The 26857-nt window shown below is 37.1% G+C and overlaps 8 protein-coding genes across 9 annotated transcripts; 3 read left to right on the top strand and 5 right to left on the bottom strand.

Moving 5' to 3' along the window:
• Positions 1-1491: 1491 nt before the first annotated feature.
• LOC17895321 (gamma-glutamyl hydrolase 1) lies at positions 1492-3864 on the bottom strand. The gene is made up of 10 exons (XM_006302469.2): positions 3460-3864; positions 3240-3326; positions 3064-3153; positions 2813-2907; positions 2663-2723; positions 2376-2465; positions 2224-2286; positions 2024-2112; positions 1844-1936; positions 1492-1749 (listed from the first exon to the last, which is right to left on the bottom strand). Exons 1-10 carry the CDS (start codon positions 3787-3789, stop codon positions 1698-1700), a joined length of 1050 nt encoding a protein of 349 aa, XP_006302531.2. The 5' UTR covers positions 3790-3864; the 3' UTR covers positions 1492-1697.
• A 350-nt stretch (positions 3865-4214) lies between these two features.
• On the bottom strand, positions 4215-7185 carry LOC17895735. Of its 2 annotated transcripts, none has more exons than XM_023787732.1 (8): positions 7061-7185; positions 6733-6788; positions 6515-6639; positions 5976-6135; positions 5485-5885; positions 4864-5325; positions 4592-4697; positions 4215-4488 (listed from the first exon to the last, which is right to left on the bottom strand). In XM_023787732.1, exons 1-8 carry the CDS (start codon positions 7127-7129, stop codon positions 4350-4352), a joined length of 1518 nt encoding a protein of 505 aa, XP_023643500.1. In that variant the 5' UTR covers positions 7130-7185; the 3' UTR covers positions 4215-4349. The 2 variants fall into 2 exon arrangements, with proteins under 2 accessions (XP_023643500.1, XP_006302116.2); XM_006302054.2 differs by having other exon boundaries at positions 4864-5328; positions 7061-7180.
• Positions 7186-7763: 578 nt separating this feature from the next.
• Positions 7764-8513, top strand: LOC17895057 (putative B3 domain-containing protein At1g78640). Its single transcript, XM_006300352.1, has one exon. The coding sequence runs from the start codon at positions 7764-7766 to the stop codon at positions 8511-8513; it is 750 nt and encodes a 249-aa protein (XP_006300414.1).
• Positions 8514-9968: 1455 nt separating this feature from the next.
• LOC17894884 (50S ribosomal protein L13, chloroplastic) lies at positions 9969-11567 on the bottom strand. The gene is made up of 4 exons (XM_006300485.2): positions 11258-11567; positions 10742-10927; positions 10399-10569; positions 9969-10256 (listed from the first exon to the last, which is right to left on the bottom strand). Exons 1-4 carry the CDS (start codon positions 11510-11512, stop codon positions 10140-10142), a joined length of 729 nt encoding a protein of 242 aa, XP_006300547.1. The 5' UTR covers positions 11513-11567; the 3' UTR covers positions 9969-10139.
• Positions 11568-11671: 104 nt separating this feature from the next.
• On the top strand, positions 11672-14128 carry LOC17896310 (protein VTE6, chloroplastic). The gene is made up of 5 exons (XM_006302463.2): positions 11672-12195; positions 12769-13022; positions 13192-13315; positions 13474-13578; positions 13853-14128. Exons 1-5 carry the CDS (start codon positions 11767-11769, stop codon positions 13946-13948), a joined length of 1008 nt encoding a protein of 335 aa, XP_006302525.1. The 5' UTR covers positions 11672-11766; the 3' UTR covers positions 13949-14128.
• A 1154-nt stretch (positions 14129-15282) lies between these two features.
• Positions 15283-18581, top strand: LOC17895257 (mechanosensitive ion channel protein 6). The gene is made up of 5 exons (XM_006300664.2): positions 15283-17079; positions 17176-17299; positions 17386-17679; positions 17760-17962; positions 18050-18581. Exons 1-5 carry the CDS (start codon positions 15443-15445, stop codon positions 18357-18359), a joined length of 2568 nt encoding a protein of 855 aa, XP_006300726.1. The 5' UTR covers positions 15283-15442; the 3' UTR covers positions 18360-18581.
• Positions 18582-18685: 104 nt separating this feature from the next.
• On the bottom strand, positions 18686-20439 carry LOC17895592 (B-box zinc finger protein 22). The gene is made up of 3 exons (XM_006302569.2): positions 20047-20439; positions 19400-19828; positions 18686-19200 (listed from the first exon to the last, which is right to left on the bottom strand). Exons 1-3 carry the CDS (start codon positions 20227-20229, stop codon positions 18937-18939), a joined length of 876 nt encoding a protein of 291 aa, XP_006302631.1. The 5' UTR covers positions 20230-20439; the 3' UTR covers positions 18686-18936.
• A 1063-nt stretch (positions 20440-21502) lies between these two features.
• Positions 21503-23708, bottom strand: LOC17896102 (NADH kinase). The gene is made up of 5 exons (XM_006302504.2): positions 23561-23708; positions 23003-23248; positions 22842-22922; positions 22564-22715; positions 21503-22137 (listed from the first exon to the last, which is right to left on the bottom strand). The coding sequence occupies exons 1-5, from the start codon at positions 23651-23653 to the stop codon at positions 21756-21758; spliced, it is 954 nt and encodes a 317-aa protein (XP_006302566.1). The 5' UTR covers positions 23654-23708; the 3' UTR covers positions 21503-21755.
• Between the last annotated feature and the right edge of the window lie 3149 nt (positions 23709-26857).

Genomic DNA, 26857 nt, shown 5'->3' with positions numbered 1-26857 from the left:
ATATTAGGGATTTTTGTTAAAGATTTTATAGTTATGGTAATAAACAAATAATTTTGATTATGGTTACGTAAATCTCATCTTTGTTTTGTATGATTTTGATATCAATTAAAAAATAAATATTAGATGTTAATATTAATTATACTATAATAATCAATTAATTTTATTTAGTAGTGTACCATGTACCACTCCAAAACGGATTGAGAAATGTCGGTAATGTAAACCTTCAAATTTAGTAGTATACCATGAACATAAAATTAGTGAAAACACTTGATAAAAAATAAAATCTTAAATTAAAAGTGTACCAGAAATATTTAGTAGTGTACCACTTACGGGGTAATTAGTGAAAACATTAATTTAAAAATAAAATCTTAAATTAACAATGTACCAGAAATATATATTTTAGATATATTAATATGTTCATAAAGCTGAACTAAATAATAATCTTATAAAATCTAGAATATATACAAACTTACCGTCTATGCACAAATATACTGTTAATATGCACATAAATAACCATTAGTTAAGAGTTCTTTATAATTTAATCAATGTACTACTGTAACATTCCAAAAAAAAAACTCAGTTATTTTAAACACTAAAAAACAATTATGTGTATAAAATGTTTAAATTATCATAGAACGGGGTTATATGGTAGGTCATATATTATTATAAATTTAAAATATCATAGAGCTTTGGTTAAATCATCATTTATAATTTTGTTAATACCATCAATACCAACTTTATATAAAAATCCAAATATTTATATTTATTTCAAATTTAACAGAAATGTATTCAATAATGAGTTGTATTAAGTCTCACATATATAAATATATATTTTTCTCCGTCACAAATATAAATATATTTACATATAAAATATATAAATTATTTTAACGAATCTGAGGTTCACTATATTAAAAATACACATATGATACTCATAATTCTTCTAAAATCCAGCCCATATGAATTCATCAAAAAAAAATATTGGCAAATACAACTATATTATAATTTGTATTATAACACAATACCATTTATATTAATCACTAAAGAAATTCAATCATTTTATTACACAAAATCACGAATATTACATATAAATTTTCAAATAAAATGGATTTGTGGTGTATACTATGGGGTAAAAATATAATTTGTTTAACAAAAAAGAAAAAGAAATTTCCCTCCCGCTCTAGCGCAAATACGCATCTAAATTATTTTTTGATATATAAATCACAACGGATATATCGATTATGTTGGCAATCAAAAGATTATGTTAAACAAATTTTGTATATAACCGTATGTATATATAAATTATAACGGTTAAAGTTTTACATAAAAGATATGTATAAATTATTAGCCCCGTGGTGTACCACGGGGTAAAATCTAGTTATTTTATATTTATGTATGCCTCGCAAGTCGCAACTTCATATTGGGCTTTCAATGAGCCCAGTCCAACATATATCACCAAGGACTGAGAACGTAATTAGTTACACAGCTTTGCCGTTTTGGTAATTAATCTCAAAAGTCATGTTCTTTACTCTATTACGTGTATAGACGAGCCAATCAATCACACAAGAGTTCATCATTTGATGGTTCGAGACAGATTCACAAAACACTAACAGGGGAATAATGCAGGCGAGCGAAACAATCCGCTGACCAAATTGAAATCAGCGTTTCAAACACAAATACTCAAGAAGACGAGTAAGTTCTTAGAATCGGGATCTTGGTTGTGTGAAAATGTAGACCTCGTCGTAACCCCTCCTGCAAGATATATATATGATCCAAGAACTCGTTAAACGAAATCGACAACAACAGAAACAAGAGAATTCTGTAAAGATGGTCCGAGTGGCTTTACCCTGCGTATCCACAGTATGTAGGTTTATATTTGTATATGAGATTGCTCAGTACTTTCTTAGATGGTGGTCTGTTCAGTGACTTCCTAGCTTCACTGCGCCACATTCAACCCGCAATACATGAGAAACAAGTGCACAAAATGTTTTTGGAAAACTGTGAAAACGCTGATGAGAGCTCTTACCTCACTAAATAACTTGCAGCATGCTGTGTCACCTGAATTGCATCCTCAGAGTGTGGAATCTCCGATGATCCCCATTCAAATGCATTTTTCTACAGATAATTTTATTTTGCATAAAGAGCTTTTTTTTTTTTTCGTTTTTCTAAAATCCAAGCTGTCCACAGAGAAGAGGATTAGAAACAGAATTTAATTGGCCAGTATACCTCAGGATGCCACTGGAAACCAGTTATTGGGTATTTCTTTGCTTTAACAGTTGAAACATAAGTCTGCAAACGAAATATAATTAGATCAGTTCACAAAGTAAGGTCAGATTCTGGAATTCATAGAGTTCTCATGGTTTATAGGAACATGTTACCTTGCTGTTTTCATCAATGCAGGTTGTGAGGATTTCAAAAAAACTAGACAAAGCAGGATTGCCTTGAAAGTTTGCTGGTGTGATACCATACTAGAAAATAACAACAATTGGAATCAGCAAGCATATAGAATGAGAAGATAGCCACTGTTCAAAGAACCACAGAGGTAAACAAAACAATAGGAAGAGAGCAGCAACCAAAGCTTACTTAATGGCTAATTGCTCTCTTTAAATAATGCTTAGTGAGTTAACTTTGACAACTATATTCCATATCCTGCAGAAATACTAACCTTGTGTTTCTGCATAACCAAACAATCTGTACTGAGTTTTTTCAACAACTGTGGAGGAAATCTGCAAAATATGATACATTACAATTACATATGGGAATAATTTTTGAGGTTTGACTGAAATTCTAGAAGGTTCATGAAAAGCCTATGCACCTTTGGAATAAAGTTCCATCAAGATTAACGTTGTCAACAAATTGGAGACTTGATGCATTATCTTCAGCATCAAATCGTTCAAGAATGTCTCTGTTCTGTAATCATTGACAAGGATTAGAGACATTTTTATAAAGGAGTCTGCAAATGCCATTACGTTGTCTAGAAAAGACTTCAAATATATTGATTTTTTAACACTATCAAGTTGATGGAGCAAACAAGAGTTTGTAAAGAAGGAGAGAAGAAAGAGTGACCTGACTAATGATAATTGACATAAGCTCGAATCCTAGACAAATGCCATAAACTGGAAAATGCTCACCAGCATCATTTCTCTCCAAAGCTTTCTGTGAGAAACATAAATGTTAGAAATTAATATTCTACACAAACACAATTAGCACCACAGGCAAACAAACAAAAATGTTCAACTTACATTGAAGATTTTTTTGACGGTCTCGAAATATTCATACTTTTTAGCCCAACCACCAGTGAATATCACACCGTTGACCAGTTCTAGCTTCTGCAGATTCAAAAATGTAATTGACCAAACGATAACTTGCGTTAATTTTTTTTGTGAAACAAATCCAATTCTCAAGCCAAAACCTAATAGAAGTGCAGCCAAGTGGTATTAAATATCAGAAAATCAGAATGACCTGAAAGAGCAATTCTTCAGGCTCGTTGTAGATGAGTGGGATAACACGAGCTCCACCTGCCTCAGCGAATTTCACATACGAGGCTGCGATGTACGTCGAGCTCGTATCATTGGTCAACCTACCGGACGCGCCATCGCCAGGGTGGCTCAAAATACCGATGACGGGCCTGTAGTTAAGGTTCGGATCCGGCGCGGAGCAAACAGGACTCCGAGAACCGTCAACTCCGGTTTGACTAGGGAGAAAAATCGACGCAGACGATTCGGTAGCTTTCGCCACACTGATATCATTCCAAGCAAAGAGTAGCATCGGAAAATAGATGCAACTCCACATTCTCCGAGCTTGAAGAACGGCCTACAATGGAGGATTCGCACCGTTGACGAATGAGAGAGAGAGAGAGAGAGTGATCTGAATCAGAATTAGGATTTTTTTTTGTTTTTATTTATAATAAAATGGACCTATGTGCCATGTGGCCTCCCTGACCCTCACTGATTCAAATCCACGTACGCTCTTTTCGAAAACCAATCCACTTTCTTTCTAAATTATTTAATTTGTAACTACCCAGAAACGTGTTATACTATATATCATTATTTAATTTTTATATACTATATAGTATTTTTAAGCCACGTATCTGCTTCTCCGCGTAGGGAACATTGCATTCATTTTTTTTTAGTTGTTGTTGGCTTCAAAGCTAGCCAGCCGCTGTTGATCAATGAGACACTCGACCTGAAATATTAGCTCAAAGTTTACGTGATATAAAGCTCAAGTGAGACAAATATTTTCATTGACGAACGGCTCAAGAGTTATAACATATAAACATACAATCGGATGAAACCAAGTTCTGATTTTGATATCCTTAATCGAAACTAGGCAGTAACAAAAACACAACGCTTTTAAACTTTTTTGAAGAATGACATTATGTTCCCTTGCTTTGGATCTTTAATGTTTCCGCCTTTCTTGCTTCCTGCTTTTCCTCCTGCGTTTGTGGCAGCCGCATTTCCAATGGCCGGGCTCTTCTTCTGTGCAACCGCCCTGAAACAATACACTCAGATGGATGTTTTAAACATCGTGTGCGGGTTTCACTAAGTTCAAATGTTCTTTATAGATTGGTCTTAATCATCTCAAAACAACATACCTATTAACACCATTTGCGTTTTTGCCATCATTTAACTTCTTACTTGTTTCAGTGTCCTCTTCCTTCTTCACCTTAGTGTCTGTCACCTCCCACACTACCTCAGTTACTATAGCAGTGAAAAGAGGATTGCATAAGTAAGAGACGCTGGCATTACCAAACAAGAGTTCGCATGTAGCCACCTCTTAGCTAAAGGCTGAAGCGATGCATATGTGTGTTTATTTCTTGTTATATACAAAACAGTATTGGTTGCCTAAATGTGTGATTGAGCATACCTTCTCTTCCACGATCGTCAATTCGTGACTTCAACATCTTTTTCCTTTTCGGTGAACTAGGAGCTTCAATAATTCTTCTCTTTGAGGGATTAACTTCAGCTTCAGAACCAATGGCCTGGATCTTCTCCATTGGCAAAGTCGTCGATGCATCAACAGCAGTTTTTTCCCTGTCTTCTTCTCTGATCTCTGGTTCATCAAATGTTATCTCTTGAGAAACACCTGCATCAGGCTTCTCTGGACATGAATCTTCAGAATTGAATTTCCCATCTGGACGTGAATTAACCTTTGGACTGCTAGGAGATGCTAAGCTGATAACATCAGCATCTTCATACTCTTCATCTGAAAAATCCAATATCACCTTCCTTTTTCTGTTTTCATGTTTAGGCGCTCTCTTGAAATTGACGTCTTGATTTTCATCTTCGCTGCCTCCCTTATTGTCAGCATCATGAGAAGGTTTTTGGACTTCTGCACCAATTACAGAACATTTAATAGAGGATCAGAACTAATTAATACAGACACCAAGTAAGCCATAGCCATTGATCAGCACCTAAGGCAGGAATAAATGCCAACTCCACATAAATATTCAAAAGACAACTGGAGTGGTTAAATTAGATAACATACCCGAATGATCATTAATATGGATTTTGACCTCTACTTTGGCAGACTCGTCTTCCGTTTTCACAGGCACACGGCCCCACATATTTTTCAACAAACCACCAGTTCCAGATACGCTCTTTTCGCCCAGCCCATTCTTCTTATTAGGGGGTACAAGTAAAGATCTTTCGTTATCCGAAGAGGACTTCGCAGACTGATTTTGAGCTGGAGCAGTGTTATTTTCATTCTTTGCCTGATGGCTAACATTAGCGTTTGAGTGCTGAAATCTCTTTCCCTGGTTTGATAGAACTGTACCCTTTTGAGCTGGAGCAGCGTTCGTTCTCACACTTTCAGTTCGCGGGGCTGTAACATTGCCAGTGGTTCCCTCTATGTTACGCTTTACAAAAGAATTGGAGATGCCACAAAACCTGGTATAAAAGTCACACTTCTCTAGTTAGAATGGATAAGGCTGACCTACAGTACCGGACATCTTTCATGCAACAGCAGAAAAGGTGTACCTGTTGCCTCTCAAGCAATTATCTGTGGCAGAAGGCTGCCTAGAGAGGTCTTCTGCTTGTACAAACTCAGCATTCCATATTGCTGCTGGATCCATTGGAACACTAGCTTGAACACTGTAGATATGTACTGAATATTTTCCATTGAACTCTTTCTCCACTTCTGCATAGAAGTAATGACAGGGAAGTGTCAAATCATTTGCGCTTTTTTCATCGCTTCCCTTACTTGTAACATTGAAATATATAAAAGTAAATTTGAGATAGTATCTTGAACTATAGACAATGCAAAACATTACTTGTACAACTACTTGGCGGAAATAAAATCAGTAAGATGAAAAAACAAAATACTAGCAAAACGAGTCATTACTATTATTAGCTTATCGGATAGGTGAACAAGAAGGAGAAACCTAACAAAAATTGCTAAATTAGCAGTATAACAAACATGATACTTCTAACAGAGGAAACTAGCAAAAGAACCCTAATACTAGAGACAGTGATGAAGTATAGCAAAGAGATAACAGGTAGACGAATGAGAATGAGACCTGGAAGTTCGGTACTAGAAGCAAGCTTTGCGGAGTAATTGGAAGGTCCGTTCTTTAGGCACCCGGAGACAATATATACAACTTCCAAACCCTTGCCATGTTTCTCTACAAAATCCTTAAGCAACCTAATAGCAAACGAATGCCGATGATCAACAAAACAAATCTGCAGTAACAAAAATCTAGTGAACAGTCCCAATGGGTGAGTGGGAACAATGTACCTCTTGGCAGTATTTGATGAAAGAGAGAAATTTCGACTGAGCCATTTGAAAGATACCTAAAACCAAGTTGATTGAGCAAATTAGTAATTATATTCCAATTACATAACAATTCCGAATTTCATAACTGATTTTAAATGCCCACGGCGACGCTGATACAACAACAAACTACAAACAGAAGCTTCAGATTTAGACAATTAGCCCTATTCCGATTAGGTTGCAAGGAGCGATAAACGACAATATCGAAAGATTGTTCAAATCAGTGAAGTGGAAATCGGAACCCTAACCAGAAAATTGAAGGAATTGAGAAATGGAGAAAGAAAGAAATTACCACTTGAAGCTGATCGGAGACGAGAGACTCGATTTCGTCGAGAACGTTTAAAGTATGGGTGAGGGTCATTTTTTCCGATTTCTGAGATTTGGTTGGGAGGTATTTTCTTTTTTTCTCGTCGAGGGAGGCAATGGCAATGGCTGGCTTTCCCGCCATTAAACAAAGTTGCGCGGCGCTCTTAGGAAATTTGCGTCAATGTGGTTGTGGATCTGCTGTAGCCGATTTGTTTGGGCCGCCAAACCCATCTTCCAACCGCTCTTTCATCTCTGTTTTGCTCTTTTACCTTTTTACCCCTTACTTTCCTCATTCATATTAATCGGTCCGGTTCGCTAATTTTTGGAATTTTGGTGTTTCGGTTTGGTAAATCCTCATCGCAATAGACCGGAATTGAACTTCGGTAACGGAGCGGAAGTGTAATTTGCCAACAAATATATGATTTTCTTTTCGAATACATTTTTTTTCCATTGCGTCCTATTTCTAACAGAAAAAGAAAGACATTACAATCTCCTATTCTTGATCAAATTAGGTGTTCATAATCCTAAACAAACCCTACATATCCCTGATCGTTCTCTATATATATATATATACGACTCTCTTCAATCACTTTCACGTACTCACAACCCATATTTCGAGTCGCTCTTCATAACTCTATCCTAAGCTCCAAAATATCTCCATCGAAGAAGAAGAAAGGATCGAACGAGTCATGGCCGAGGAACAGCGAGAGATTCCTTGCGTGGACTACCTTTCCTTGGGATCGTCTGCTCAAAAAGCTATATGTCTCTTTGGAAAGACGATATTTCCGGTAGAGTCCTCTTCTTTGGAATCCGAGGCAACGGCGATGCTTCACGCTGACGTTCCTATACCTTCGGAGAAGGAGATAGATGAAGACTTGAAGACCCTTTCCTCGTTTGAAGTCGAGCTCGAGGATTCTGTCTCCTTAGGACTCTCCATCGGGATTTCGGGAAGCCCTAATATTAACTCTAAGGTTACTTGCGCAGGAATAGAGAAAGATTTAACCGAAGATGCCAGAAAGTTCAAGAAGATGAGATATCTTCCGAACGAGGAAAGGGAGAAGCGAGTAAGGGAACGAACTCCTTACCCATGGACCATCAAGAAGACACTGACCCAGAGCGATATCAATAAGCTAACCCGACTTATGCTGGAGACAAGGCCTGCCGAGGACCACATCATGAGATATCTCTCCGCAGATGACCAAAAGAAAATCCAAAAAGGCATTAGAGTCAAGGTTAGCGCTTACGACGAGGACACGAGAACTCCTCACCACTTGGTTGTCAAGAGACACGTCACGTCATCAAAAAGCTATGTTTTAAACGGTGACTGGGCTCAAGATTTTGTTAAGAGGAGAAAATTGCAACTAGGAGACACGATTGGACTCTTCTGGGATCAAATTGACTCTACACTCCACTTTTCTGTGCTTCAGAGATCGAAGTAGCCCCTAATTAGCTAAAGAGATCGTACTTCATTCATAGACCCTATTTATATATTAGTTTACTAGATGAGTACTCGGTTTTACTTGGTTATTTGGTGTGGTCTTATTTGGTGCATTCGAAGGTTTTTTGTCTTAGGTTTTTTTGGTCAATGACATTGAAAAGGTTCTTTCTAAAATTTGTTGGTTTATGGGGTGAATTTCGATATTTGCAAAATGATTTTGATGTATGATATCCTTGATTGATGCTGGACTGATCCTTGATACAAAATATTTTAATCCAAACCGAATTTAAAATAAAATTAAAAAACTTATAAGACCAATCCATCTTTATTGCAATGTTTTTGCACAAATCTTACCTTAACATTTGTGAAGAAAAATCATAGGATAGTTTTTTCACGATTTTTCTTCACAAATCTTAAGGCAATATTTGTGCAATAACCCTTGCAATAAAGATGGTCTAACGAGAAATACAAAAATAGACTGAAATCGTATATTAGACAATCCCATTGATATCAATAGGCTTTTGTGTTATACTGATATTTATAATTCGAAAATTAGAAACTTGGAAAACTTGAATCAAAATGAATAGTAAACTCGGATTAAACACTTCATAAGTGGATACATGTATCTAAGAAACAATTTCGAAAATTCTTAGCAAAAATTATTTCTTAGCTTATAACATGTTTTTGATTTATTTTTTCTCTTTTTAATTCTTAGAAATTTGCTTAAAAACTTGCATTGGAGTTGCTCTCATTATTTTCAGTAATTGCTTTTTAGAATAAAAGAATTGGCCTGACAGGTTCGAGTATACAATTGAAAATGAACCAAATTTTTAAAGTTGGATAGTGAGTGAACGAATCAAGCTTCTTCTGCCTTGCCATCTAAGGAAACGGAGTCGCGTCTCTTTGGTGTCATCAAAAGTCAAAGGAACCGTTCTATGTACTCCGTGAAAAACAGAGATCTCTATCTTCGGCAAAGAAGATTCGCGCGAGTACGAGCCAAGAAAGGCGAGAGTGCACTCAAGCTTCTTTTATCTTGTCATGTAATGAAATGCAGTCGCGTCTCTTCGGCCTTTCTATACCTCTATACTACGCTTTTTCCACGATTTCAGATTAAGAATTGAAGAAGACTAAAAGCTTAGAAGTCCCAAAAAGGGTTTGGTTTCCACGAGCATCTGTTTACTCGACGAGACATGGACTTGCCGAAACGCTGATTACCCTAGTGTCACTTGCGCTCCAAGAAAAGTAACCTAACAGAGCAATTCAACTTTATTAACACTGAAAAGTTTTTGTTAATAGTGATTGATATTGCTTATGGTAGTTGTTAATAGCCAGCTACTGACTATCTTTTTGTTAATAGCCAACTTAATACATGGATTATTTGATATGTTCTACACTATTTTGTTTCGTTATTTGTTGCATGTCACCTTTATAATGTTGAAGAAGATAGTCAGTAGCAAAAATTGAAAGAGAAATATTTCACATTAGAAAGCTTTATAGCATAACATAGTTGATAGAAGCAAAAACAAGAATCTGCAAAGCCTGCTCTGGTTTTGAGATTACGAAACTACAGAAACCTGAGAAGAATAAACTCTCTGCAATTGATGATAATTAAACAGCTGCGGTGTTTTTATTTTTGCAGCTGTATTCTCTTGTCCCTGATAGGCAGATCTAGCGGCTTCTGGGCCTCGTGGGGATGGTCCGGACCTTTGTAAACCTTCAGGTGGTTGAACAGAGCTCTCCCAAGCTGCCACAAATGGTCAGACCAAAGTTAGAGAGAGCTCGAAAAATAGTACCAATATTTACAAGTGTTTCACAAGTTCACTTTACAAACTAAAGAAAAACGTTTTGCTCTGTCAAAAGAGACGCATAAAGAGCTAGAATCTAACCCGTCCCTTTGGAAGCATTCCACGAACAGCATGCTCAATGATTCTTTCAGGAATTCTCTGCTGCAATTGATCAAATGTTTCTACTGTCATACCACCAGGTCGTCCTGAGTGCCTCCTGTATAGCTTTTGGTTCCGCTTCTTTCCAGACACAGCAACTTTCTCAGCATTTACCTTTAAACCAAACAACCGAAAAAGCATTAGACATATGAAGGAGAGCTGGTTGAAACATGTACAAAGTTACAAGCATTGTCTAAAACATCGACATAAAGGCCTCATATCTCCCTGTTGGTTAATTTTACCATATCACATATCTTTATTCACAGATAGCTGAAGAAACGCATACCACAATCACAAAGGCCCCCATGTCGACACTAGGAGTGTATGAGGCAAGATTCTTCCCACGGATGTGATTAGCAATTGTTGATGCCAATCTACCGAGAATTTTGTCAGTTGCATCAACCACAAACCAGGGCTTATCCGTGTTCACATGGTCCGAAGCTTTGGGATACCATGTCGTGTTCCAGATGTCCTGTAAACCATAGGATACACTCAATACAAGTTTCAAGCTGAACTATTTTAACTTCTTCCCCATTTGACGGATTCAGAAGTGCAAAAACATCAATTCTCAGAGCAATTTGATACAGACAACACAGATATGGAATCAAAGGCAAAATCCACTACATAATAAACCGCAATTGGGAGAGGAAAAAAAACCAAGTTATATACTTCAAATTCCCCGAAAGTTTCACAAAATTCCAAGAAAATTTCAGAGTAAGAGCTAAAGTTTGACATTTTATAAGGTATGGTCAAGCACACAAGTTTCAGAGATGGTAAAGAAAGAGAAAGATAAAGTCGTTACAGGGCCATTTGCTTCCTCTTCGTCGAACATCCATCGCTGATTCGCCGGAACAAGAGAAGTAGTCGTCGTCTGCTCAGCTTCACACTTCACTTGCAATCCTCTTTTCGCGTTCGCATAAATGCCGACTCGTGCCGACGGCCTCGAGATAGCCGTCAGAGAGAACCCTAAAAATGGGGACCTTCTGTCACTTCCGGAGGGTTTCACTGAAGAAGAAGAAGGGAGAATCACCGTCGAAGACGAGCAAAGAACCGCCATTTTTGTTTTTTTCTCTCTTCTGCACAATTCTTCTGCTCTTTTCGATTTCTCGGATAAGATTGGGTTCTTCAGTAAATAGTCCTAGTGGTACAACTGTAAATAAGCTTAATTTTAGGACCGGGAAAATAACATAAGACGGGTTAAGGATCCGGTTTTTCGAAGCTCCGGAACCAACCCGGAACATTGATTTTTTTTTTCTTAATTGTTTTTTTTTTTTTTTCGGGAGAGAAAGGTCTTCGGAAGCAAGCTAAGTCATGGCAACGATTTCGCCAGCTATACTACTCTTAAATTCTTCTAGATCAGTTTCACCTCTGAGATTCCCAACATTCTCGGGATTTTCTTCTTCTTCTTCTCCATTCGCTAGATCCTGCCGATTTGGACGACGTTATCTCGAACCCCTTTCCAGCGGAATGCTTTCGTCGGGAAGCAGAGCCGACGGTGTTACGGCGGCGGCTGCATCGGTGGAAGGAGTGATGACGGAGGCGATGAAGCTGATTCAATCGGCATCACCTACTTGGAAATCCGCCGTGGCTAACAATTTATTGATTTTTGTTCTTGGTTCACCGCTTCTTGTTACCGGATTGTCCGCTTCTGGTGTCGCCGCCGCGTTTTTGCTCGGTACTCTAACTTGGCGGGCTTATGGCTCTGCTGGTTTCCTCTTAGTCGCTGCTTATTTCGTCATAGTAAGTGCACTTATTATGAACTTGATCCGTAATTTGATCCCTGACTCTTTTAAACAGAGAAATCAAAATGACATTCTTCATTTATCTGCTTGAAATGATTTTAAAACATAACATTACCTAATTGGATTTTGATTTTGAACAGATGAAATTAAGAATGTCCTAAGATTTTAGATGAGTTTTGTTGTTGCATTATCGGTGTAGGCATTGTGGATATGTTAGATCCTGAGTGAATCACATTTAAAGACATAATTGAAGAGGGTTTATATAATTACAAGATATGATTAAAAGGATTTTCGTTTGATTGATCAATGTTGAGCATGATCAGACTTTGAACAATAATTTGTTATTCTCGTAGTTAGAGGTTTGTAAATAGACAGCTCATTTTTTCCATATATTGATATTTGAGATTATGGAACTTCCTCGTCTGATCATGCTTAACTCTGAGATACTTTTTCTTTACTATACAAGTTTGCTTAGAGTTTTAAATTTTAATATCAGACCTGGAAATAGTAGGGCCAAATTTTCGATTGGTTCTGGCGCTGAAGTTGGTTTAGATGATTTACAATATCACAGGGAACAGCTGCAACAAAGGTTAAAATGTCGCAAAAGGAAGCACAAGGTGTGGCCGAGAAGAGAAAGGGTAGAAGAGGACCCCGCAGTGTGATTGGTTCAAGTGCTGCTGGTTGTGTCTGTGCTTTTCTTTCAATATATCAAGTGGGAGGAGCAGCTTTTTCACAGCTTTTCCGGCTTGGCTTTGTATCCAGTTTCTGCACTAAAGTGTCTGACACTGTCTCTAGCGAGATAGGCAAAGCTTATGGAAAAACAACGTGAGTATGCTACTGTTATCTACCTATGATCTCTTCTGCAATGGTCTGTGTCTGTTTCCTGATTTAATTATGTCGTGGACTTGTGTTGTCATAGCATGAAACCAATTCACAGCTGTAAATTATGATCTGCATGCATTTTCTCCTCTTACTAACTGGTGCAAATTTGCAGGTATTTAGCCACAACATTTAAGATTGTACCAAGAGGAACCGAGGGAGCTATGAGTATTGAAGGAACATTGGCTGGACTTTTAGCATCATTTTTTCTTGCCTCTGTTGGCTGTTTCCTGGGTCAGGTAATAAAGGTTATCAAATATATTGTTGAGGAATGGAGACATCTATGACTCTATGTTATTTGCTCCAATATTTTTTTCCCTTTTCACATATTCTTTATGATAAATGCATTTTCATTACATGATTTAAACTTTTTTTCCTTTTGATCTCTCGAGTATAGATTACTCCTCCAGAAGCAGCTGTATGTGTACTAGCTTCCCAGATTGCCAATCTTGGGGAGAGCATAATAGGTGCTTCTTTTCAAGACAAAGAAGGATTCAAATGGGTATGCTCACTTCAATGAACCCTTGTTTTTGTTTGATAACTCTCGCTCTGTCTTCTTATTGTCAATGAATAAGATGATAATCAGACGAAAATACAGCCACTCCTGGCAGCAAGACTGGTATATACTGGCTTGAGTGGAAAAGAGATTTCCATTCCATACAAATTTTAAATTATCGTCAAGTTAGTTACTGGCAAAACAAGAATTCAATGATCTTGTTGTTGTTCCCCGTTTGCTGTATGTTGTCTTACGTTTGTCACCATTTTGCAATGTGTAGCTAAACAATGATGTAGTCAACGTGATCAACATAAGCTTGGGAAGCATTGTGGCGATTTTGATGCAACAGTTTATACTACAGAATTGGGTCAAGTAAAGCCTATGATGAGGGTCATGTCTTTCTTCTCAGTGAGGTTAGATTTAATCTTTTGTTGAGCAACAGTATGTATTCTATTATGTGTAAATACAATCTGTTATGTGCAATGAATTAGTAGTCCAATAAAACTTCTGAGACCTTCATTGTCTAGCACTTATTATATGATGTCTTTGAATTGAATTCGCCTTTAAAATCCCCCATTAGATAGAAAAAGACTGAAAATCGCATAACAGCTTTACGATATTAGGAGTTTAAAGAAGATGTAAATACAATTTTTTTTTTTTTAATCAAGTACTAGTAAGTAGTGATGAAAAGGCAAGAAGTCAAGAAGAAAACCCCAAGTGTGAGTTGAGAAAGATGAAAACAAGAGTCGTGATTTGTTCGAATACATTCTTCTTTTTTGTCATTATTATTGCCGTGGTCCTATCATCTTTTCATCTTTTGCAATATTCTCGACGTTACAGAAGATAAAGTTTCTGGTGGCCAGTTTTTTGTTATATTAGAAGCCTCTAGATAAAATTGAGCATCCATCGGCTGTCTTTAGTGTTTTGGAAACATGAAAGGCAATTACAAATGCGTTACTTGTACGAGCTTGTGGTCCGGGATACGATACGACAGTGGCCCATGGGCCGCGATATACATCGAATACATAGCTGACACACGCGCATGAGAAACGCGTAAGTGAAATCTACGGCTGATATGACACCGCCGCAAATGTCGCTTTTTTACTGACCAAAGTCAAATCTCCGTCTCACACAACAGAGAGACTTGTGAAGCCTTAAAATTTGCGAGGATTTTTTCGATACAAACAAATGATAATCAAACTTTATGTGTTTCTTTTTCTTTCAGTGAAACAGGTTCTACATTGTTTTTTTTTTGTCAATCCATAATTGTTAAGTTTGTAATTTATGATATTTTGAAACTATCTTTTAAGAACCAACTTTTATAATTTAATAAACTACGCCAAAAATACTAAAATAAACCTTTTTAACAGTAAATTAAAAAAAAAGCACTGGTATTAAAATACAATATAGATCTTTTTGCGTGAGTCGTCATACATGTGACGAATGTCCCTTCCCCCACAAACCTAACCTATATGGTTGGTTCGACTGCCTCCCATCTTCGTCTCGAACTTGCTAAAGTTTGGTATCGTGTTGTCGTCCCAAATTTCAAAGTGATGATGTAGGCGTGGTGTGGCAGCGATTGCCTTACACGCGTCATACCTTAATTAGATCAATTTTATTTCCTTTATCGTTTTCTCTCTCTCTCTCTCCTCGCGTAATAATAAGAAGAGAGTCATCACCAGCTCTTCTGATCAAATTAAACAAAAAAAAGAAAGAAAGCGTTTTCTCTTCTCTAGCTTTCACAGTTACCCAAAAGTGTTATCAATATTATTATTTTTTTTTTTTTGCATTTTCGTAATCGCTGGTGTTTACGCGAAACCTAGTAATTTTCGCTGGATTGTTCTTCTTCTTTTGTTCGTTTCGGCGAGTTATGGCCGTTGATTCGGCTGACCGGCGTGAAGTAATCGTCAAAATCGACGGTGACAAAGGAACTACCGGCAATGGAGTCTCCGGAGAGACTGTTGGAAGGATTTGGAGAGACGGTAGTTACGATTTCTGGACTGATGGAGAAGGCAACCTCAACAAAGGCCACAATGCTGCTGCGGCTGGTTCCGACAGATCCGCCTCCACGACGGAGGAGCTACAAGACGAGGGCTTTGAGTTTCGCCGCGGCGAAGATCCTCCGACAAAGCTAATTGGTCAGTTTCTCCACAAACAGCAAGCTTCTGGTGAGATTTGTCTTGATATGGACTTGAGTATGGACGAGCTTCAGTCTAGAGGTTTAACCCCGGTATCGGAATCTCCCACGTCGGCGAAAGTGCCTGCTAAACCTGACGCCGTGGGACGCCGTAGCAATAACAACAATAACGATGATGGAGAAGTTGTCAAGTGTAGTGGAAACGCTCCGATTCAGAGAAGCACAAGCAGTTTGCTTAAGATGCGAACTAGATCACGGCTCTCGGATCCGCCAACGCCTCAGTTGCCACCACAACCGGCCGATATGAAGTCTGGTCGGATTCCGAAATCTGGGCAGATGAAATCAGGTTTTTTCGGGAAAAGCCCTAAAACTCAAGGGGAGGAGGAAGAAGATGATCCGTTTGCGGAAGAGGATTTGCCGGAAGAGTACAGGAAAGATAAGCTTAGTCTATGGATTGTGTTGGAATGGTTGAGCTTGATTTTGATCATTGCTGGGTTTGTTTGCACTCTTTCAATACCTTCCTTGCGTAAGAAGAAACTCTGGGAACTTCAGCTCTGGAAATGGGAATCAATGGTTTTAGTGTTGATCTGTGGTAGGTTAGTCTCTAGTTGGATCGTCAAGATTGTGGTCTTCTTCATCGAAAGGAACTTTCTTCTCAGGAAAAGGGTTTTGTATTTCGTCTACGGTGTCCGAAAAGCGGTGCAGAATTGCTTATGGTTAGGACTTGTTTTACTCGCTTGGCATTTCTTGTTCGATGAGAAAGTGGCTAAAGCAGCAAACACCAAGGCCCTTCGGGTTGTAACTAAGATCTTTGTGTGTTTGTTGGTTGGCTTCTTGTTGTGGCTCGTGAAGACACTGTTGGTCAAAGTTCTTGCTTCCTCGTTCCATATGAGCACTTACTTTGACAGGATTCAAGAGTCTTTGTTTACTCAGTATGTGATCGAGACGCTCTCGGGTCCTCCCTTGATTGAGATCCAAAAAAATGAGGAAGAGGAAGAGAGAATCAGCGTAGAGGTTAAGAAGTTTCAGAATCCTGGAGGTGTTGAGATTCAGTCAGGGGCTCAGAAAAGTCCGTTGAAGACCGGGAAAAGCCCGTTGATCTCTCGTGTTCTATCAAATGGAGGAGGAGGAGGAGGAGACAACAAAGGGATTACAATTGATAGTCTTCATAAGCTGAATCCTAAGAATGTTTCAGCGTGGAAAATGAAGAGGCTGATGAATATAATCCGGAATGGATCACTTACCACCTTGGATGAACAGCTTCAAGATCCAAACTTGGATGATGATAAAGGAAACCAAATCAGAAGTGAGTTTGAGGCAAAGCTCGCCGCAAGAAAGATCTTTCATAATGTCGCTACGCCAGGATCTAAGTAATTTAAATCACTTTTACCTCTTACATACAAAGCCTTTTACCAGTATCACAATATGCATACTAACCAGTGGCAATTGCACATTTTCTTACTTAGGTTCATCTATGCAAACGACATTATGCGGTTTCTGCCTGATGACGAAGCTTTAAAGACTTTAAGTCTCTTTGAAGGAGCATCTGAGACGAACAGGATCAGCAAATCATCTCTTAAAAACTGGGTGGTAAGAAATTTTGGAATGAATTTACACTCTTTAACAGTTTAAACGTAGTCATATATTAAAAGATATGTGAAAATGTATTTTCGTAGGTAAATGCTTTTAGAGAGAGAAGAGCTCTTGCATTGACCCTAAACGACACCAAAACAGCAGTTAACAGGCTTCACAAGATGGTGAATATCGTGGTTGGGATCATCATAATCGTTATTTGGCTTATCATACTCGGAATCACTTCCACCAAATTCCTCGTTGTCATGAGCTCCCAAGTCGTGGTTGTTGCATTCATATTTGGAAACATGTGCAAGATAGTATTTGAATCTATCATCTACTTGTTTGTGATACACCCGTTTGATGTAGGCGATCGATGTGAAATTGATGGAGTCCAGGTAAATTTGAAAATGTACCTGTAAACAATAAACTCCTCATTGATTGTATTGTTTTGAATAAACTTCTCTATTTTCTCCAGATGGTTGTGGAAGAGATGAACATTTTGACAACAGTTTTCCTGAGGTTTGATAACCAGAAAGTCGTGTACCCGAACAGTCTTCTCTGGACAAAATCCATTGGAAACTATTACCGTAGTCCTGATATGGGAGATGGAATTGAATTCTCCATCCACATTACAACTCCAGCAGAGAAAATCATCCTCATCAAACAGAGAATCACAAGGTACATTGCAAATTTGGAATCACAGTTTCAGAAATTTTATTACCTGCCCTTATATGTACTCATTACCTGCATGTGTTGGTGTGGTAGTTACATTGAAGGGAAGAAGGATCACTGGTATCCGGCCCCGATGATAGTATTCAAAGACATGGAGTCATTGAACAGTGTGAGAATTGCAGTTTGGCCAACACATCGGATGAATCATCAAGACATGGGAGAGAAATGGGCTCGAAGATCTCAGCTTGTGGAAGAGATTGCCAAAATTTGCAGAGAGCTTGACATTGAGTATAGATTGTATCCTCTTGACATCAATGTCAGAAACATGCCCACTTCTACTGTTTTGCCAGTTTCCGACCGACTTCCACCTACTTGGACTGCTCCTGCTTCTGGCAGCAACTGAAACTATAGATGAAACGTTTTACATGGTTTGGATCAAGAGGATGTGTTTTTTCCATGCGTCTTTTTGTACTCTACGAATTTAGAACTTAGGAAATGATACATGATGATTACTCGACATTAATGTGATGTATAAATTTTGGTTCTTTAATCTGCATAGTGGTTGGATCATAGTAACTGGTGATTCTAATTTCGGTTCATGGAAAAGTAACGGTTTTCCCCTGTTTATCTGAACCCGTCCACTAATGTTACTCTTCCCCAGTGATAGTGAACAAAACGATTAAGCATCAAGCAGATTAGAACAGAGCAGACACCTATTGAAAGAACATGTTTTCTAATAACTTGATTCTTATTAAGCCAAAATGATAATTTTATAATTAATAAGTCTCTCCTTATAACCTTCAACCAACTAAACATATTTCAGAAAACGACCTTTCTTTGTGTTGTCTTTCAGCTAACAGAGAACAAAGAAATTCGACCCTCACAGACCAACTACAGTACAAGTTTGCAAATCATTCATGTGATCTACTGAGAAAGCTGCCGATCTCTTTCCTCACACGGCCAGAAGATAGTTGCAGTGGTTAGAATCGCCGCCGCCGTTTCCCAACCCTTTGTTTAGGGGATGAACCGGTGTAAAGAGTAGAAGAAGATATGTCTGGGACAAACACTGAGTGGTGGTGAAAATGCTTAGGCCAGTTTAGACCAGAAGCTGTAGGTGGCGACTGAATCTGTGGAACAGCCCATGATGTCTCATCTCCCAAGCAGTTAATGTTATCTTCTGCATCTTCTTCTGCGGATCTCATCATCGAAGAGCTGTCTGAATCTCCTCGTCTACTATAATCAGCCTGAAACAATAAACTTCAAGCTTAGAAATTTTCATAAACCAAAATAGATGAATCAAAAGGCCATAACATGATTTACTTTTTTTTCTCTTTCTTCCCAAGACTCACTATCTAGAGCTTGAAGAGGTCTCAAGAACCAAAAAGGCCTAACTCAATCTTGATTTTATATACAGTACTACTTGATATAACTAGACTATATTACCTTAGATGATCCATTGTTCTCCATGTACTCATAGCTCTGATCAAAGTCGGTTAGCCCAAAAATCTCCTCTATTTGCCACTGAGGAATGCTTCCAGTAGCTGATCCGCTGCTTGCAAAAGGAAGCTTTGTCGAAATCTGATCACTGACTTTACTTTCCGGTAAAACTCCTTGCTGATGATCAAAGGTCATCTTTTGATGCTCAGATATAGATTGAACAAATGGTTTTGTCTCCATGGTGGTTTGATCATCATTGGTTGGTGAGGATTTTGCGGATGGACCAGTGTCTATAGATTCAAGACCAACTTTGATTCCAGTCAGAAGAAATCTCTGGTGAGCTGAAACATGAGGATTCACAGTGTGGATTGCAACATCACATTTCCTACATAGTAAAGCTCTATCTTGCAGACAGAAGAAGAATCCAGAAGCTTCCTGTAAAAATCGCAACATTATTTTTAATTGATTTGCAGACAAACCAGAGGAATAAAACATTTCTCCTATCATCAGAACCAAGAAACTGGTTTATGTCCCTCCCTACACCTAAAAAGATTCAAACTTTAAACCAAAAATTGAGGATCTAAAACATGGGTGATTAGAAATCAGACCAAAGAATAAGATTTAAAAAAAAAAAAAAAATCAAGAGATCAGACCTGACAAATGTCACATTTGGGAATGGAAGAGGAAGAGACAGTGAGAGGGACTCTCTGATGTTTTCCGGCGAGTTTATTAGCAGCGTGAATTTTCTCGTCGCAAGACCAACACAGAGCAGCCTCGTCGGCGCAACATAGAACCACCGCTTCAGCCGCCTCACAAACGTTGCACTGAATCTTCATCCTCTCTGGTCTTTCTCACTTGTATCTCCAAATCATCCAAAAACTAAATCTTTATGTTTACTGTCGTGAGAAGAGAAGAACTTGATATTAGTGGGGGGAGGGGAGAGAAGTGGAACCAAGTTCTGTCTCTTGTTGTTGCTTGGACCAGCTTGGTTGTTGTTTGAGGTTTATGGTTTAAGCAACTCTTACGTTTTCTCTTATTCCTTTTGGAATTTTTTTTTAAATCGATAAATGTGATTATTTATACAATTTCTGACTAAAAAAATCAACGGAATCCATATGGATTTCTAGATAAGTCGTTGTGCGAAAATATCAATTATATTAATAAAATAATAAATCGTGGCAAATGGGATTATTTCACTTCGCAAAAAAAAAAAGGGGGCTTAAGTGCGCCATATAAAAGAAGTGGGGTAAGAATTGGAAAAATAAGGAGGTGCTTAAAGGAGATATTTATTTAGGCCAATTAGTGAACGATAAGTATACACGTGGCTAAGACAAGTGTCTTAATTGCAGGAGACCGTCTCTGCTGTGTCAAGGCTGTAATTGTTTTTATGATCAAAAAGATCGCAATTTTTTAAAGGTCCCCCAACAACAACAACAACAACAACAACAACAACAACAACAACAACAACAACAACAAAAGAAAAGAGTTTCGTAGATTTTTTATTTTTTTTTAACGTGTGGCTGCGCTTGTCCCCACGCGCAATACCAGTCACTCACTCGTTTGAGTTTCTCTATTACTTTGAAATTTCTCTAACTCGTGCTTAAATAATATCTTTTTGATTTTTCTGTCCGAAGAGCAATTTGTAAAAAAATAAAAAAATGCAATTATAAGTGATTTCTTGATGTGTATGTTTCAAGTAGAATATCTAGTTTCAAACGACTGTGACACTGTCTATTCATTTTGACCACTTTTTAGAAAGAACCTATATTATTTTCTTTATATATATGTTATAAATTTTTTGTCCCGGTTCATGCATTGTAATCTATATGATACGATAGCGATAGCGAAATGGTATATCTAGGAATAAATATCCCCGTTGTATAATATCAAAGATTATATTAATAATACACGTATGGTGGAGGATGACGATTCGAAACCTACATAAGACTAGTTTTTTTTTATTATTGTTTTTGTTTCCAAAAAAAACACAAAGCCATAAAAGAAAAGTAATTAACGGGCAATAACATTAATCAATCAATCATTAATAAGGTCCCATTTTGAAAAAGATATTTTCCTGAAATCAACAATTTGCACGAGAGAAAGAGGGAGAGTTCTAGACGATTTTGATATTATTTCCTGGAAATATTATTTTTATGGAAGAGGATCATATACATCCACGTTCTTGGTAGGAGAAAGATAGCTACTCGTATTAAACTTCTTCAAGCACCAAAAGAATCAAGAATCGACGAATCTTTCGGACCAAAGAATCTTTTACCACATCTATAGACAAGTGGGCTAATAGCGCTCTTAATGTGTGTACCAACTCTAACTTTATCAACATACCTACCCTTTTGTACCATATCTAGTACCTTGATCTGATCTGAGAAATGCCTTGAGACAAGAAAACATTTAAGACCGGTGCATCGGATGATATCCCGATTGTATCCCCTAGCTGCACGTTGTGGCGAACCTGACAACCATCAACGTAGATAGTCCCATGGTCTGAATACCAGTTAACGTCCATGAATTGGTTCGGTTTAAAGGCTGAATGCATTAGCGAAGCGGTTGAACCAGGAGATATTGGCTCTCTAACCATAAACTGTAGATCACGAGACAATATTGGCATCACGAACCCACCTGCTGACTGCATTGCTGCAGTTGAGCCAGCAGCTGTGCAGACTCTTAGACCACTTGAGCGGCAGTTCACTGTCTTTTGACGGGTCTCACCATATTTGTTCTTGATCCTGCGCACGTTGAAGAAAAGAGAACATCGATTTATAAGTGTTGGATATTATAGGGATGTCCAACAGTTAAACCTAACCAAAGAAAAGATAAACCAATTCTGTTTTGTTTCTCCATATCCGAATAAATTTTATGTGGGTACAAAATCTGAAAGTGAATAAAGCGATTAAATCCGTTTCTTTGGAAATCGTTCAACTATAGGTATGGTTTCTAAATCACCGTATACCAAACAAAACCCAATGGCCTGGTATTAAGTTTCCATTCATTTATCTGGATTTCATAAATCAAAAACAAGATTATGGGTGGGCACCTCTAGTTGGTAGCCTATAGCAACTCTATTTAAATGAACAAACAAGGGTGATGTCTACACAAGACAATCAGGTTTAAAGGAATGTCTGTTTTAAAAAAAAAAATTTGGGAGTTCTTACTTGAATGAGAACCTCGAAACCGTGGCAGGGCAAGGGTGTGCAACCAAAATGTCATTAAGTGCGTGTGAAAGAAGAGGTTCTGAATTTAACTTCAGTGATATTCTTGATACTTTTGAAGGAATCACTCTGCCAAACAAAATGTCATCCAGCACCTGTGAGCAAAGAGCTGAATGTTCAAACCAAACTATGGAGTTATCCAAGGACCAAATGAGACCAGTGACAAGGGCATAAATGGGCTGGCCAAAGTTGTTCCCTTTCTATTTCTCTAATAAACTTACCTGTTCAAAATTCTCAACTGTTGCAGCACAAAGATGACCAGTGCTTCTACTAGCGTCAAACTGATCGCTCAGTTCTTCTACCTAAAATTATAATAACAACCTTAGCTTCTTTTCATAGCGAAATCATATAAGGCAATATGAGAAAAGTTGGGCTACCAAACCTCCTGTGCTTGTGTTGGATCAGAATTGACTCCTAGGACTGGAACAGAATCATCAATGAAATGACTGGCGTGCAGAAGGGTACCATCTCCACCCACGGTGATGACCATATCGACATCACGAATGGGATGCAATAAGTCATTACGTGAAATGGGTTTCCATTCGACTGGCTTCTTACTTAGTATTTCCTGACAAAACTTTATAGCATTCCTGTGTACTTTGCTCCTGCTTTCTAGATATTTAAGAACCTGTTGAACAAAACAAAGAAATATCCTAATTCCATGAGAAACAAACTAAAACCAATAACAACGATAAGTGCGTGAGAAGTCCAAAGTTAAACATTTCTTAATTTGAATTTAAAATTCCCAAAGCTTTGTGCAGATGATAAGAAGAAATTGAAATATTCGCCGTTAACACATAGGAACCGCGGTAAGACGAAAAAGGAGTTCCATTTTCACGTAAAAGTCAACGATTCCGTCGTAAATCTCTTAGGAATTTTGTCGAACACCTTCGATACGAAACGAAAAAGACATGATCGGGATTCAAAAATTGATAAATACCTGAGGGTTTTTGATGAGCGATGCACCTTCAGTTTGAAGGAATGGGTACGGATCAATAGGTTTCAATAAAAGCAGAAGCTTCCTGATCGCCATTCTCGCTGAATCTGTCTCTCTCTCTCTTCCTCGGCGCCGTGCTCACCGGACTGGAGCAAACTAACGTTTGAGAAAGATATTCGATAAGTCTCTCTCTTCGTTTAAATGGTCTTTACATTAGAAAATCATTTGGCCCAACTAAAGCCCTACCAAACTGGTCTAGTTATAAAGCCCAACTAAAATTCTCTTATATGGGCCTAACGACATGGTTCTATAAATTAGAACCTGTAAAAACAAGTTTTGAACTTTTGTTAGACATGTTTTCTAAAGTTTGAACTTTGAATATCACGTTGATTTTTTAAAAAGTGTTATAATCAAGGGATTATACAATTTTTTTTTAATCCTTTTTTATTTTTTGCAAGATATGCATTATTATTTTTTATCAAATCAAGTACGGCTTAAGTCCTAACACTAAGTTGGCTTGTAAGAGCACTTTTGCCACGTTTAATTTAATAATGCCAGCAATTTTCAAAAAAATTATACCCCAATCTATATGAATTTTTTTTTAAATAGCTTTAAGATATACATTTTAAAAAAAAAAATCTTTATCGGCACGTTCTAGATGCATATATATATGGTAGACGGTCCGAAACGGTCACATGTGCAACACTAAACTGGAACTATTCCGATCGTACCAACGGCCCTAACGTCTCGCCTATTGGGAACAACGCTTAGTAGGATCAGATCCTCCGTATCGGAGGGCAAATCCTTTAAAGATTGTCCGGTCTAGAATCTGATCAGAGAGTGGGGTTGCGTACTTGCTTTTTGAGATCATACCGGCCCGGTTATGCTCCACGTGTGGTATGGTAATAATAATTGTGGTAGTGGCCAACAGAGAAGCTTTGGATCTGACCTCGAAATATCGGGCATTCACGTGATTTTTGTCTTTCATTTGGCCAAATTTAGTAACCTACTTTGTACGAGCTCCTCTAATTGAACAACCTAAGACATCTCTTGTATATTTTTCCCACGTATACATATTTTGAATGGTGACAAAATAGGACGAATTTAAATATTGTTTAAACATAAGATAGCCACCAAACATAATACAGACAAATTTTGGTGGATTGTACAAGAACGCATTCCGTTTTTTTTTTTTTTTTGAAAGAAGGTATTGTATTTGTATGTATGCTTCACGAGTATTATTTTATTTATCAATTATATAATTTAATTTACTTTAGTAGTTTAATTAGCAGGAAAGCAATTAATCACTAAATACGATTATAATTATTTGTAATCATATTTAGCGTGCATGTAAGTAGGACTCAACACACCAAAATTTGATACAAGCCTGTCCGAATTAAATGCTAAACCACTCGATAAGTGTACGTGTTTTCTGTTAGTGATGAAATTAGCTATCGTGGTTCTTGTGTTATATATGTGCTCAAGTGTTTAGTAGTACTAATTAACGTGTAACTTTTCCATCTTTCTGTCCATATATGGACTAAACCGTATTAAATAAAAGGCTATCAAATTCACTTTATCAAAAGAATAAAGCTATCAAATTCTTAAAACTATCGATAGGGTCAACAACTTTCTATGATATTGTGAAACCCTTGGATGAAACAAACAAAATTTGTTACATATCATGAATCCTACTTGTCACCAAATAAAATTGCGCAATAGAAAATGTTGTATCTTTTTACTAATTAGGTAACCCTATATATACACGAATCTCATCTATCCGATAATAATAATAAAATATCCAGAAGCTGGCAAGCAATATATCATCTTTTCGTTTTTATCAAACAAAAGAAAAGGAGGCAAAAAAAAAGTTGGGAGAACTAGAGTAATAATTTAAAGCTAACACACTACGTGCATGGAAAGATCAAACTACAAATAGTGACCATTCTCTAATCTTTTAGCTAGTGGGGTACAATCTCCACATCCATTGGCCTTCGTATTTGAATTTAGATTTAATAGTCAAAGCATTTTTTAGTCACATATTTGTCTAATTCCAACTAGTACAAAGCTCAGTTTTAAATAGGCTAAAATTAGTTGACCAAATAATATATAGGCGGCTTAAGTAAAACCCAAACGGAATTGAATTGACAAAACTCATAATTACATCAAATAATCCTGTGTAAAAAAATAACGAAACATTAGTGTTGTGATCAAATAGTAGCAAAAATCGGGACAAAATGTGAATATAAACTAACCAAATCATTAGTTTTTCATACTCCTGTCGTTATTATCTTTTTAGATCTCAAGTAATTAAGTAACAATTTGCCCAATTCAAACTTATTATTGTTTAACTTGAAGTCTTAGATCTGCAAAGTACTATTAATATATATGGACTAATTATTTACCAAAAAAATATATATATGGACTAAAATAGTGGACTAGCTAGATAGTGTCTTTTATTCCTTTTGAAACTAAACTATGGGCTATATAGCTTGTTTACTTAGACTAAAATAGTGCTTGAATGTTAATATGATATTTCAAGAGCTTATAAAAGAAAATAGAAAAAAAAAATTAGTGCACACTGAACAACGAAACCACTGGAAATTTCTTAACTCTCAAGTTACAGAAATGAAGAACTTATTAAAGCAACAAATAAAAAAAGGTCGTGGACAACAACAACAAAAACCATTTAAATGTCAATTAAGAAAGACCAATAAAAAAGTTAAGCGAAAAGTTATCCATGCGACCATGAGAAGCATCTCTAATTTATTACAGTAGTATTTCTTCAATTATATAAGAATCCATGGAAGAAAAATAAAGATTTGTAAGCACTTTACAAGTTGCAGCCTTTGTTAAAAGATTCGATTTATTCTTAGTAGATTATTAACTTATTATAATTGACGTACGAACGATCTAAATCTTATTCATCTGAAAATGGAATTTTATATGCAACTGTATACTCTCAAACTACGTAGACGCAATCAGAATTTATCAAAATACAAAACGGATATGTATAATAATAACGTGAATAACCTAACAAGTTAGTGGTGTTATAACAAAAAAAAAAAAAAAAAAAACAGTAAAAGTTTGTATAAAAAAGCAATAAAGCGATAATTGTAGTTGGTTAACTTTAATAAATTATGATGCGAATTGAGTCAGATGATACCATACCCATCGAAGTAAAAAAGTTACAGGCTGACGTAAAGGTGGTCGTCGTGGTCTCTCATGCTGCCAGTCAGATTATTCTATAGTTGCATATGGCATATAATATAGTTTTCCCATATTGATTAAGAAAAAAGG

This window comes from Capsella rubella, unplaced genomic scaffold (genome assembly GCF_000375325.1).
Source record: "Capsella rubella cultivar Monte Gargano unplaced genomic scaffold, Caprub1_0 scaffold_2, whole genome shotgun sequence".
NCBI classification, from domain to species: Eukaryota; Viridiplantae; Streptophyta; class Magnoliopsida; order Brassicales; family Brassicaceae; genus Capsella; species Capsella rubella.
The sequence above is the reverse complement of the archived record's forward strand: the minus strand, read 5'-3'. Positions and strand labels throughout refer to the sequence as shown.